Genomic DNA, 12,500 nt, shown 5'->3' on the forward strand with positions numbered 1-12,500 from the left:
GTTAACATGACAGCAGAGTCGTTGAATTTTTTGGTTGACAAAATTTGTTGAAGAAGGTTGGAAGGAGGATGGATAAAAGGATCTGCCCAGAAATTTGTAACAGCTGCATTAATAAATATTCATAAGTCATGTGCACTGTCTTTATATCTGATAAAACACTGCATTATAATGAGTGTTTTATCAGCTGATAAATCACCACATACTAATAAGGAGGAGGTTAATTGATATAAAGTCACTGCACATGGTGTATTATCGACCATTTGATAGGTCAATATACTTATGAATTATTAATGCATTTTAAAAGACACTTTAATTGATCTTTTACCATAGGAATAATATTATTATTGCCACTGTTGTCATTATCTTTTCTTTATCATAGCAGTACTTAGGGCGCGTTCAATTGACCCTATTCCGGAATAAGAATACGTGGAGTGATGATTAAAACGATATGTTTGACGCATTTCGAAGCAGCAAAGATAATAAAAATATGTTTGCAATAGCATTTTAGCAGATATTTGACAATTTTAATGTGAATCTCTGGAAAAACGAAGGATTTCTAACTTCCGGAATACATTCAATCAAACGCACCCTTAGACTGGCCAACATTTTCATTGTCTTTGAATAACATAGTAAATAACTGTTGTACCTTGCACCAGAAATGGAATCAATATTGGTGAATTTTGTGGCTCAATATTGTTATTCAATTGTTACATTTTTAGTGTAAGACACTTAAATCTTATCGTTGTTTACAGATCGAACATGAGAAGAAAAAGAAAGAGGAAGGAAAGAGAGCTCGTGAGGATGAGGATGTTGTAAAAGCTCTGCTTTTCAGTGCATTTGAAAGGCATCAGTACTACAGTTTGAAAGACCTTATTAGTATTACAAAACAACCAGTGGTGAGAATTGGCTATTGTTTCTGGAATTAGAAAGCATGTCTTTTTGCTTATGACATTCTCTTGTTTGCCGTATGTTTTATTTATTTTTTAGATATATCTGAAAGCTATATTAAAGGAAATTGGACACTACAACACAAAGAACCCTCACAAGAATATGTGGGAACTAAAACCAGAGTACAGACATTACAGCAGTAAGAGTGGTGAAGGAGGAGAGACAGCAAGCTAGCGAGTGATTGTTGCAGGACCAACTAGGATGAAAGGGAAAATTTCAGACTGGATACAAAAATGGAAGCTTTACGCTTAGCCATACTAACCTCGTTTTACTGCTAAAATTATTTTTAATTTTAAGCATACCGACAAGGCCACCATGTCTCGATTAACACATAGATATAGAACATTGGAACAATATTACTGTTGTGTAAGCGAGCAGGGATGGCTTCGTGGTTGTAGGACTTGCCTTGCTCTGAGAGGTTTTTTTCTCATTATGTGCTAATTAATTCCCCAGGGGGGGGGGGGGGGGGTACTGCCATATATGGACTATATAGGTATGTGCCACTGTGAAGGGTATGGTTTTCAAGCAGTTTTTCCTAGAGTATATAAATCATAGCCTTTCATAGCCTTTCGTTCTAGAATAGGGTATTATTTTTCATGAAACTGACCAGTCAGTTCAAGATTTCAAGACTAAGGAAACCGGAAATTCCCACTCAAGAATATAAAGAAATCAAATCGGCAAAGTTTAAGTTTACATAACTCAGCCTCACCAGTGTCAATAAATGGCTATCATGAAACACCTCTGGATATTATTAACTGTCAAGAATGGTAATTTAGACGGAAATCGGTGGGAGTTTACTCTAGTATAGAGTGGCAAAATTCAGCTGAACTAGCTGTGGTATAGGCTAAGGGTTCCAGGGTCCCAGTGGAACATCCCCACGCAGAAATTCCTAAAGTGCTTCCCCCCCCCCCCCCCCCCCGGGATTAATTCTTGCTGGTGACACATGGAAAGAATAGGATCCAAATGATTAGTTAAAGAATCTTCAGTAGACAAGCAATTTAGCTCAACCAAAGATCCATCTGCAACTAAAACAGCTTTTATTAATAAAGGTCAGAACTACAGCTCCATTTGGTTTGTCTCTGATGTACTTAAGCTTAACGATATGGTGGATAGGTAATTATGGTAATTGGCACCTCCCATAGAGACCCTCATAGGCATGGTATTCGAAATACCCTTTACACTTGGATTGTCAAGGAAAAGTAACCTCCTGGGGTTGGTTCTTTGGGTAGCAAACGAGTAAGGAGGCGTAAATGATATGCAAATTTTCACGTGGCCTTGAACCATCGTTGCTACAGCCTCGTTGCTAGACTCTTCCGGGGGTGCGTTTGATTGACCGTATTCCGGAATAGGAATACATGGAATATAAGTTAGAAATCCTTCGTTTTTGCGAAGATTCACATTAAAATTGTCAAACACATGCTAAAATGCTATTTTAAACATATTTTTATCATCCTTGCGGCTTCGAAACGTGCCAAACATACTGTTTTAATCATCGCTCCGCCTATTCTTATTCCGGAATCGAACGCGCCTCCAGTTGCATAACATGATTATGAGGCTAAATCTTAGACGTCATCAGCCATGTGACGTCAGCCTCATAGAGAGCACGCGTTGCCGCCTGCACTATCTGCTTTCTCTTGAGGTATCACCTGCAGAAAAATTAGGAGGAATTTAAGTCTTTGAAGTAAAATAAGAAAGCTATTATTTGCGTAACAGATTATGTCTTGGCAAACGTATGTGGATTCCAACCTAGTAGGTACAGGAAAAGTTCAGAAAGCAGCTATATTTGGACTTGATGGTTCACAGTGGGCTACAAGTCCTGGTTTCACAGTAAGTGATGTTTTCGAGTTTTCGTTGATTATCGGTCAATGAACGTCAGCGTTTTTATTTTTTAGTCAGGATTTGTCATGATGCAAACATAATTTTGTAATAGGTTGCTGGTGCAGAAGCTATGGATCTCATAAAGAGCTTAAAAGATGGAAGTGTTGCTGGCAAGACCATTGCAGGAGTCAAATACATGATGCTACGGAACGACACAGAGAAGAAAGCAGCGTACTTGAAATTGAAAGATAAAGGTGGTTTTTGCGCCATTCTGACAAACAAGGCCCTTATTTTGGGAGGTTACGAAGAAGGTGCTGGCGGAGCTGGAAATTGCAACCAAGTTGTTGAAACCCTAGCAGATTATCTTGTCGGGTCAGGATTTTAGTTCTACGTAACGTTTTCACATTTTAAAATGTAAAAAACTCGATTATCTTGTCCCTGGATAATATTTTAAATTTGGTGGAGTATACTATTTCCCCAAATGTTTTGGAAAACGTCTTTTGGTTTGAGACTTCCTTATCTAGTTACACTGGAAGTTTAACGGAGAAGTGATTTGCATTTGTGAGATATTTTACTGTGAGGTCAGATGCTTTGTTTGAAAGGAATAAAAGCTTTAGAACTTTGTGATGTCCCTGGCCATAAATTTAGGTGAAGAAACTGCATACATTTCCTTACTGAAAGAAACGTGTACTAAAAACTTAGATTCCTTGTTATTTAGGTCACTCCTACCTTTGGTTAAGTGTGTATTTCAATGAATCTCTGTTCACATGAAAGGAGGAAGATTACTTGCGTGAAGAAGGAGGATATAAATTTCCCACTTAGTTCACTTGTCGAACTGGGGTTGTGGTTTATAAAATCAGTATTAACCTATTAACCCTAAAACCAAATTGTGGTTAATTGAGGAAGCCTACAAGAGGGGGGTTTTGCAACAGTTGGGTGGTTAACATGAAAGGAGAATGTGGGTCTCCCTTGTGCCTTACACTTTCCACATCTAGTTTACATGACGCCAAGTGTCGGCCTATCCTCAACAAAGGAAAACCCTAGACCTTTACTCAACCCACTGCAGTGGCTGGGTATTCATTCACACCTCATGCCCTAGGACGTCACCCATTGATGAGTAAAATCGTCTGGCATTTGGCAGAGTAAGTGTCACTCTCAGGGGTCAATGAAGGGTTAGGGTTAGGGTCCATTCCTTTCTTCTGCACTCCTAGAGCCAGTTGCTTGAAGCTTGGTTAGCGCTAACCGTTGGTTAAGAGGTATCGAAACCTCTAGGTTTCCATTTTAATTTAATGCTGGTTAGCACTAACCTTGCTTCAAGAAACCCAGGCCTGGACTTTCACTTTGTAATTTTCAAGATCAATCAACTCAAGTTATTTTATTGACACCTTTTTTAAACTCAAACCACTTTCAACAGTTGAAACTGTTTTTAAAAGGACTACATCAAACTGTTTCACATAACAGCAATGTCAAAATACTATATGAAACTCTATTAACTAATATTATTTTAAAAAGTGCCTATGAAGTAAAAACAGAAACCCATAAGGGTTGAAACGTGTAATGCACGTTCACAGCTTCCGAATATTCAGTGCAAACGGATTGGTTGAACGTTTCAGTGCTAATACCATATTTGGAAACCCTTCGCTCTTGTTGTTCCAAATATGGTACTTAGCAAATTGAATATTCAGAAGCTTGTTTCCCAGCACACAAGGGGCTGTTACACGTTTCAACCCTTACGGGTTTCTGGTAAAAACAATTAATACCTATCTGAAAGGGTTTTTGAAAAAGAATGCCCTTTTCCATTTTGAAGTACCTTTTTACCTTTCAGAGATATTTGAATTTATGTGTTGATGTTATCTCTGAAAATGTAACAGCAATATTAATTTTATCAACCTTGGCATGGGTAATAACCCTTAATTAAGAAAGGTGCAAGACGGTGCAGATTATAGCAGAACCATAGCAACACTTTTGGCTCCAGTCTCATTTGGTTGTGAATTCCTCAGAAATCAGGCAGGAAAGATAGTCCTGCTCAAAACACACCTAGAGCCTGTGTTGCCATAGATCTCCTAATCAACTTATTGACAGTGAGTGCTGTTTGGTTGAGACAAAAAAATGAGGGCATCTGTTTAGCACAAAAGTGATCTGGAAGCAAGCTGCTGCCATGGCAACTGCACAATTGCTGTCACTTTATGCAATGACTGATCAATCCTAAGTTTGAAGAGAACTGCTTTAATATTTGAGGATATTCTATATTTTGTGATTTGTTTTCCTCTGAAACCACTGATGACGTCATCAGTTTTTAAACAAAAACGCAACCCATCGACACCTCAAACACTCCAGGATGACCCCAGTTGAAGAGTAAAATTGTCTGGTGTTAGAGTAATATCTATCACTCCTAGGGGTCAATAGGTTAAGTTACCTCCAGAATGATAGGAGATATCTCAAAAATGAAAACTCCACATTTTTTTCCTTCAAAAACTTTTATTTTTTATTTCATAGGCACTTTGAAGAGACACTCATTGATGTGACGTTATAGATCACCATAGAAACAAAATAACCATACAAAATCACCCTATATTTTGTCTTAAAATGCTTTGATCTCAAAAACGAACTTGTTGCCCCTCAATTCTTTCTACTGGAAAGTAACAAACTACAAAATTAAAAGAAGGAGAGGATTGATAGTCAACCTCACAATTAAAAGCAATTACTGGTGTTTGATTTGGTACCCTAACATTGCTGTTACATGAAGCAGTATTACAGAATCAATCCTAATAAGTCATCACCTGCAATTTTGTTGAAACAGGTTTGAGTCACCTTAAAAGGGAGTCTAAGTGCAGCTTAACAAAGTTCCACTCATGTCCTAGATGAGGCAGCGTTTAATGAAACTATGTACATACAGATCATGAACTTTATTTACACTAGCAAGATTTTTTATGTTATTTTGCACAAACAATGCAAGTTTGACATGGTTTCCTGTTGACGGGAAACTCCTTAGAAAAGGTTGCTAAAACTAGAGATGCAGTACCCTCAGTCAAGATTGGTTTTCTGTTAAACTCCACCTTTTCTTGTCTTAATTAGACCCTTGAATATCCCTGCTGAATTTGCTTTGCTCAGATGATTTCTAAACATAAAATGTACTCTTAGCAGTTGTTGCGATCAAGGCTGAGTGTACTTTTTAAAGATGACTTTCTTTTGTCTCTTTGACTGTTATGTTATTGTTGATAAATGTGCTTAACAAAGCTCTAACTCGGCAAAGAACAACATTGAAATCTTTGCTCAAACTTGAACACTGCAAGATATTTTTTAGGTAAAAAATGCAAGACTGATTAAAACTGACTTCTTATTCCTATTTCTACATAAAAAATAATGTACATGAATGCAATTTTTTCATCTCTGATCAATCAGATGGAATAAAATATCAATATGTCTGTAAACCTAGAACAACTGATCATCAAGGGTCTATTTTTCACAATCATTTAACTTATGGATGCCAATGACGATAAAAGACCAGAGATTTTCTGTAAAAGTAGCTAACTTAAACTGAAATGGAACAGTGATTTCTTCTAGTGGAGGTAACAAATGCTAAAATTCAAGTAAAACCAGATACTGATGTGACCACAGCTAGTCAATCTATTAATATACAGCAGCCACTGATATTGACACGATTAATATCAAAGTTGCAGTAACTTTACACTGACCTGTCAAACAAAGACATACAAAATCCCCTGAACTCTACGGCTTTTCAACAGGGAATTGAAAGGATATTCTTTAAGTGATCTCCTCAATGTATAATATAAAGAATACAATTTGTTATATAGGTTAAGGTCTCGTCATAGGTTCAAGGTGTCAGTTTCTTAAACTATTCTTATTTTCCAGCATTTATGCTATGAGAATGAAATAAATGTCAACGTCATACTCCTTGAATGTAGTTTTGAATCCAAAAAAAGCACTTATGTTTGAACGTTATTTTTTCTATGTCAGGTTCTCAAACCAAACACAGGTGGTCCTGTTCTAGAGGTTTAAGATACAATGGATTTTAAGTTTTTCTGACTTTTTTTGAAGCAATCAATTTGGGATATTTTCAACCAAACATTGTCAGTGACTTTTCATTTTTTATCTTGACTGGGAATTTAGACTAACATGGTATAAAATCAAGACACGTCAAAAAATTGAAAAGCGCTCAGACTGTTTTGTACATAGGAATGTGTTAAAATAGACCTGAACATTTGAGCTGAATCCGACAAATACTGTTTGAGTTGTAGCTCCGTAAAAGGGCGACTCTTAGGCAATATTCTAAAGCTGAGAAAAAGGCAAGTAAAGTTTTTCATGTTCAAGTCACAATAATTATTCCTGCAACCCTCTCAATGTGGTTTTTGGGGCTTTTTTAAAAATAATTGGATGAACTTAAATCTTTTACAAAACGATACTCTAAGTCATAATGTTTATATTTCTGCAAAAAAACCTGACCTATGAATGAAACCTTAATACCTGAGCTTTCTGACACATAGTGTGAGGTTGTTTCTTTAAACGTGGATTAGGAGCAAAGGCATCATCCCCTTTACTGCATCATTTTATTGTCACACCACTAACAACTGTTGCTGGGAGCACCCAGTTGGAACATGAAGTCAAAATAAATAGTAGTATTGTGGGCACTGCCTGGAACAAGGGGTCTGTTATAGCGACCTGTTCATATCAATGAAACGATTAATTTGATGCTAGAAATTTCCTTATAGTGACAGTTGTAAGTAGAGTCTGTTAAACAGTCAAAGAGTTTGAGCCTGCACTGGGAGAAGTGGACGAGATAAGAGGGGTGGTTTCATCAGCTTGATTATTTGTTTCTCCTGAGTGTGCTGCTTCCACATCAGTATCACAGGCTCTATTTCGAGGTCTTCTTTCATTTAATACAGGTCGCTTGCACACTGGACAGGTACGCTTTCCTTCTGTCAGCCATGGGTCCACACACTTGCAGTGGTAGGCTTCAAATAAAGACAAGCTATGAGTTCATGACATTGTTTTTTGCCTGCAATGGTCCACTACAACACTTTGAAGGAGAGTTGCTGGTGTGGACAAGTCAAATGATCAACAATTTCAGTACATTCAATGGCTTGGTATACCCCTTGAGAACTAAGAGTATGTTTGCTCATGGAATGATTTTTTCAGAATAATTTATATGAAATCTGATCCTTCTAACTTTCATTTGATACATGTACAACACACCTGTAGGGTAAAAAATGTGATCCACAGGACTTTTGATAATAGATGAAGTCATGTGGTATCAATTTGAATCAAGTCTAATGTCTAAACCTTCACTAAACCAGGACCTGAAGCAACAGGCTTGATGGAGATACTGAAGTATGTCCATCAAGCCTTTGCTTGTTGAATTAACACTCTGTAATTCAAGATTTTAATCTTGTCGGAGTACAAGTTTCACCATGTTGTGTTTCTCTTGTGGCCCTAACCTAAGGGTTTTATAACAGTTTAAACTGATAAGGACAATTCCAATCAAGTTCTGACCTCAGTCATTCTAATAAAACAAGTTCAAGTTCAATAAACCCCTTCAGGCAGCTGGTATGTTGACTGATAATGTCTGCCGCTGAGAGGAAAAAAAAAACTTGGTTGAGAAGCGAAGCCTTAAGGGCAAATGTGAAATTTTCAGGACAACCTCTCAGCTAAGGATATTATCAGCCGACATACTGGTCAGCAAGCCAGAAAAAGGTTATATACTTTATAAACCTGCCATTAATTTTCATATCACGATCTGATGGCAAATGCATGCTATTCACGTAAGCAAGTACATTTGATTGGTTTAATTAAATTTATTCCCACTGTGGTTGAAGCAACACTTGACAAACTGCCATGTGAAAAACCCTAGCAATTCCCCTTAGATAAAAAACTCAAAAACGTGGCAATTTTTAGCTTACTGATTCTTATTTTTCTGATGCACTGTTCAAAACTTGAATAGAAAAAAAGTGTATTTGTTTTTTGGAAAAAATTCAAATCAATTTAATTGGCACTTCAATGGTTGACAAAGAAATTATAACCCTGAAACACATACAGCATGTGGAACGTCTAGAGCACTTGAACGATTAACATTGAAGGCTAAAGGTGGACATTTGCTAAAGTTGAACGACAATGGTTGATTTATTTTAAGTTAGCAAACACAGTGTATTGTGTATTTGGTCCTATGCAGTTTGTATAAAATTACATGTACCGTAATCTTAATTAAAGTCTACTGGTAAATAACTTTCCTCACCTTCAAAGTCATGGACAACATATTTTGTTGACTTTTTTTGTATTTTTTGGGAGAGCATTCGTGACTAGATTCTTAATGCCACTATCACTAGACTTTACAAAACAAGTTTTGTTTTTCTTCGTGAACAATAAATTATTATTGAAACTCTTGCGCTGCCTGTTTTCTGCTAGCTTTGTTTCCTTTCAACAGAAATGATTGCAGGACAAATATTGACGCAGACCAGGGTTATTACATGATAACTGTCCTCTGATTTTACAACATGTGATGTAAAATACCCAATAAAATCGCATTAAAATTAATGCGAGGGTTATAATGATTCATATCCAATGGATAGCACTATTCACATTTTGAACAATGGAGAACAGGTAAATAATTAAGTGGGTAAGGGAATTGTATTGCTGGGAGTAACCCTTCAATGGCCAGGCATTCCATCTAAGGGAGAGTACCAGTTCTATCAGTAGCTTTATGCTTTTGATGAAAGCAAGGTAAAAAGTGAGCTAGTGCCCCTCACCCTAGCACATACTAGTTCAACCTACCATGCTCACAAGGAAGGATACGTAGTCTTTCCCCATCTCTATACTCCTCCAGACATATGGCACATACATCATAGTAGTCATCACCTGCAAAAAAAGTACAGTGTACTCCATAATATAACCCTTTCCCTTCTAAGAATCATACTTATACATGTAGATTTTTCTCTGTCTAATGCCAGACAATATTATTTTACTCGTAAATTGGGGACACTTTGGTGTGAATGGGTCAAGGGGGCAGTGTCACGCACACTATTTTAGTCAAACTTCAAAACACTAAAATATGTTTCAAGGTTTCAAGGTTTTTATTTGCCATGATTACATATATTGTATCCAATTTATTAAAGAAACTACAAAAACTTGTAAAAAAGGCGAGGAAGCCCATAAAGAAACTATACGAGCTTATGGAGCTATGGGCTTCCTCAAATTAGACTAGGAAATTAAGTTTAAGATAGCACTGGGACGTAATACAATATATTATTAAAAAGACGAAAGAGTGCGCACACACACACATTTATCCACAAAAATACAAAAGAATTTTTGTCAACAAACAAATTCATGCCATTGCAAGGTGATGATTACAAGACAATGGAACAGGAACATTACTGCTGAACACTAAATGACAAGACTGACTATATACAGTAGGTCACAGTGTTGCATCCAAAGCGCGTCATTGCGTCCTGGGATGCAATATTTTGCATTTGGACGTCCTAAAATGCTGAGAAGGGGTTTTTGTGGACGCACAAACTTCAGGCTTGAAATATATGCAAATTCGTAAATTGAAAGTGCAACCACGCACTCACTATAGTTATATTAACAATGGCCCTATTTTTCACATACTTAACGTTGATTGATCCATCTGGAATTGGCATAACAAAAAGAGAATCATGGAATCAAGTTTAGCGTCAGTATACTTACTTCATGAAGAGAACAAGACTTTTAAATTTGAAAAAAGACATGTTTCGGCAACTCCTGTGCCATCATCAGTTTGTGGATGGAATAACAATGATGTACAATGTTTTTACAATGGTGTGATACAACAACTGATTACAAAGAGAGATTAACAAACAATTGTTTCATTTACATCTTAATCTCTCTTTGTAATCAGTTGTTGTATCACACCATAGTTATTCTAATTTTCCGCTATATATTGTACATCATTGTTATTCCATCCACAAACTGATGATGGCACAGGAGTTGCCGAAACATGTCTTTTTTCAAATTTAAAAGTCTTGTCCTCTTCATTAAGATTGTTACAAAATTGCTGCTTTTTTTTAGCAGTATAACTTAGAAGTAAAATATATTCATGTAAATTTCAAATCCTGAAGAAGCCAATGAGCTAAGTTCCCAATCAGTGCCTAACGTCAAGTCTGCAAGTCATTTTGTCGCCAGTGGCTCAGCAATTTCAAATGGCTGGAGTTCAAAGAGGGGAAAATGTTTTGCTCCACTTGCATCGACGCAAAGAAAAACAATCCGCTTTCCACATGCGAAACAACAAACTTGGTGATCAATATCAATATTCATGATAGGACCCCCAAATATTTGGCAAAGGGGACCCCTACCCAGTAAAACCTGGATGCAACACTGAGGTCATTAGTGATCATGCAAAATAGTGATAACAATAATGATTACAATGCATAATACACTGCTTTATTTTTATCTCACTGACCTTTTTTAAACTTTTTGGTGGGAATCTTCCTCAGATTCGTTGGAGAGAGCCTGTTGCGTCGCTGTTCCAGGTAATGTCGATAGTATCGACTTATCTATGATTTTCAAAAACCAAATTTAAACAAACTTGTAAAACTAAAAGCACCATGAAGAAGCAGAATAATGTGTTGGACTTTAAAGAATGTTGCATCCCCCTCCCAAGGCTCAGATCAAAATGTTAAAACACTAATTCAGAACACTGAATGGTATGAAATATTTACCATAAACATAGCCATTAAGACAAAACAGATTCCAACAATGATGGCAAATGGAATCATGTAGAATTGAAAATCAAATGGCCGATATGACAGAGCTGTGATGATAATCCTTGATTTTCTGTACGAAAACAAAACCAGATTTACTTGTTATTCTTAACCACAAAACTATAAAGAGCTTTTCACTTGTCTAACTTAATGAACAAATGATAGTACCCTTAAAAGCAATGATTATTATTTTAATTTAACTAATCACATGCACACACCTAGAAGGAGGTTCTCCACAAGAATTCAAGAAAATAAAAACTTGTTTTATCAACGGAGTCGATAATGTAAATTGACCACTGTACAGGGATTCTAAAAGCTGACGTTTCGATCAGTAGCCCTTTGCTCTGACGAAGGGCTAACGCTCGAAATGTCAGGTTTTAAAATCCCTGTAAGGTGGTCAATTTACATTATCAACTCCGTTGATAAAATTAAATTTCTGTGTACTACTTCCGCACCGACGCAGCACCACAGTCGCCTTAATTCAAGAACATAAGCAGATTTAGAGACTTACGGATTCTTTTCAAAAGTATTATCTTCCAACCGAATACCAGTATCCTAACAGAAAACAAAAGTAATTTGACATAGATAAATGGATGCACAGATACAGAAAGACAGACAGATCATTTATTTGCCATTGTATAGTCGAACAGACAACTTGACAAGAGAAGTGTTTCAATTAGACGGCCATCCCGAACAGCATTCCCAAACATAAGTAAACATTTGTGTCACAGTCTCTTTGTGACAGAGTCCTAAACCCTTTCTGTTCTGAGGATGGGCGTGTGAACTTTACAAGTAGCAGACTTAGGGCATAATTATCTATAGTAATGATATTAAAATGGGTCATATCCCAACTTTGTACTGTACAAAATGGTCTTATGAGTCCACATAGCAACTTTGTTACAGCAGGGTTTAAATAGCTTTTCAAAGTACCGGATTTGATAATGAAAGTATTTTCTGTTGTAAGACCGATTGCAAGTGCCTTGC

At 36.7% G+C, this 12,500-nt stretch overlaps 3 protein-coding genes across 3 annotated transcripts in view; 2 read left to right on the forward strand and 1 right to left on the reverse strand.

Moving 5' to 3' along the window:
- Positions 1 to 1,135, forward strand: part of LOC138028316 (general transcription factor IIF subunit 2-like) — a 12,427-nt gene extending 11,292 nt beyond the window's left edge. The window contains exons 8-9 of the mRNA XM_068875799.1: positions 753 to 896; positions 988 to 1,135. Of these exons, the coding sequence (XP_068731900.1) occupies positions 753 to 896; positions 988 to 1,122 (279 nt within the window). The 3' untranslated portion in view covers positions 1,123 to 1,135. The remainder of the gene's footprint in view (positions 1 to 752; positions 897 to 987) is intronic.
- A 1,404-nt stretch (positions 1,136 to 2,539) lies between these two features.
- Positions 2,540 to 3,389, forward strand: LOC138028317 (profilin-2-like). Its single transcript, XM_068875800.1, has 2 exons — positions 2,540 to 2,775; positions 2,879 to 3,389. The coding sequence occupies exons 1-2, from the start codon at positions 2,665 to 2,667 to the stop codon at positions 3,149 to 3,151; spliced, it is 384 nt and encodes a 127-aa protein (XP_068731901.1). The 5' UTR covers positions 2,540 to 2,664; the 3' UTR covers positions 3,152 to 3,389.
- Positions 3,390 to 5,224: 1,835 nt separating this feature from the next.
- The window catches only part of LOC138028319 (E3 ubiquitin-protein ligase RNF13-like), an 18,820-nt gene continuing 11,544 nt past the window's right edge, over positions 5,225 to 12,500 (reverse strand). The window contains exons 7-11 of the mRNA XM_068875801.1: positions 12,028 to 12,071; positions 11,475 to 11,589; positions 11,216 to 11,309; positions 9,553 to 9,636; positions 5,225 to 7,739 (exon numbers count right to left, since the gene is read on the reverse strand). Of these exons, the coding sequence (XP_068731902.1) occupies positions 7,519 to 7,739; positions 9,553 to 9,636; positions 11,216 to 11,309; positions 11,475 to 11,589; positions 12,028 to 12,071 (558 nt within the window). The 3' untranslated portion in view covers positions 5,225 to 7,518. The remainder of the gene's footprint in view (positions 7,740 to 9,552; positions 9,637 to 11,215; positions 11,310 to 11,474; positions 11,590 to 12,027; positions 12,072 to 12,500) is intronic.

The sequence above is a fragment of the Montipora capricornis genome, chromosome 13, assembly GCF_036669925.1.
Source record: "Montipora capricornis isolate CH-2021 chromosome 13, ASM3666992v2, whole genome shotgun sequence".
In the NCBI taxonomy this organism is placed as follows: domain Eukaryota; kingdom Metazoa; phylum Cnidaria; class Anthozoa; order Scleractinia; family Acroporidae; genus Montipora; species Montipora capricornis.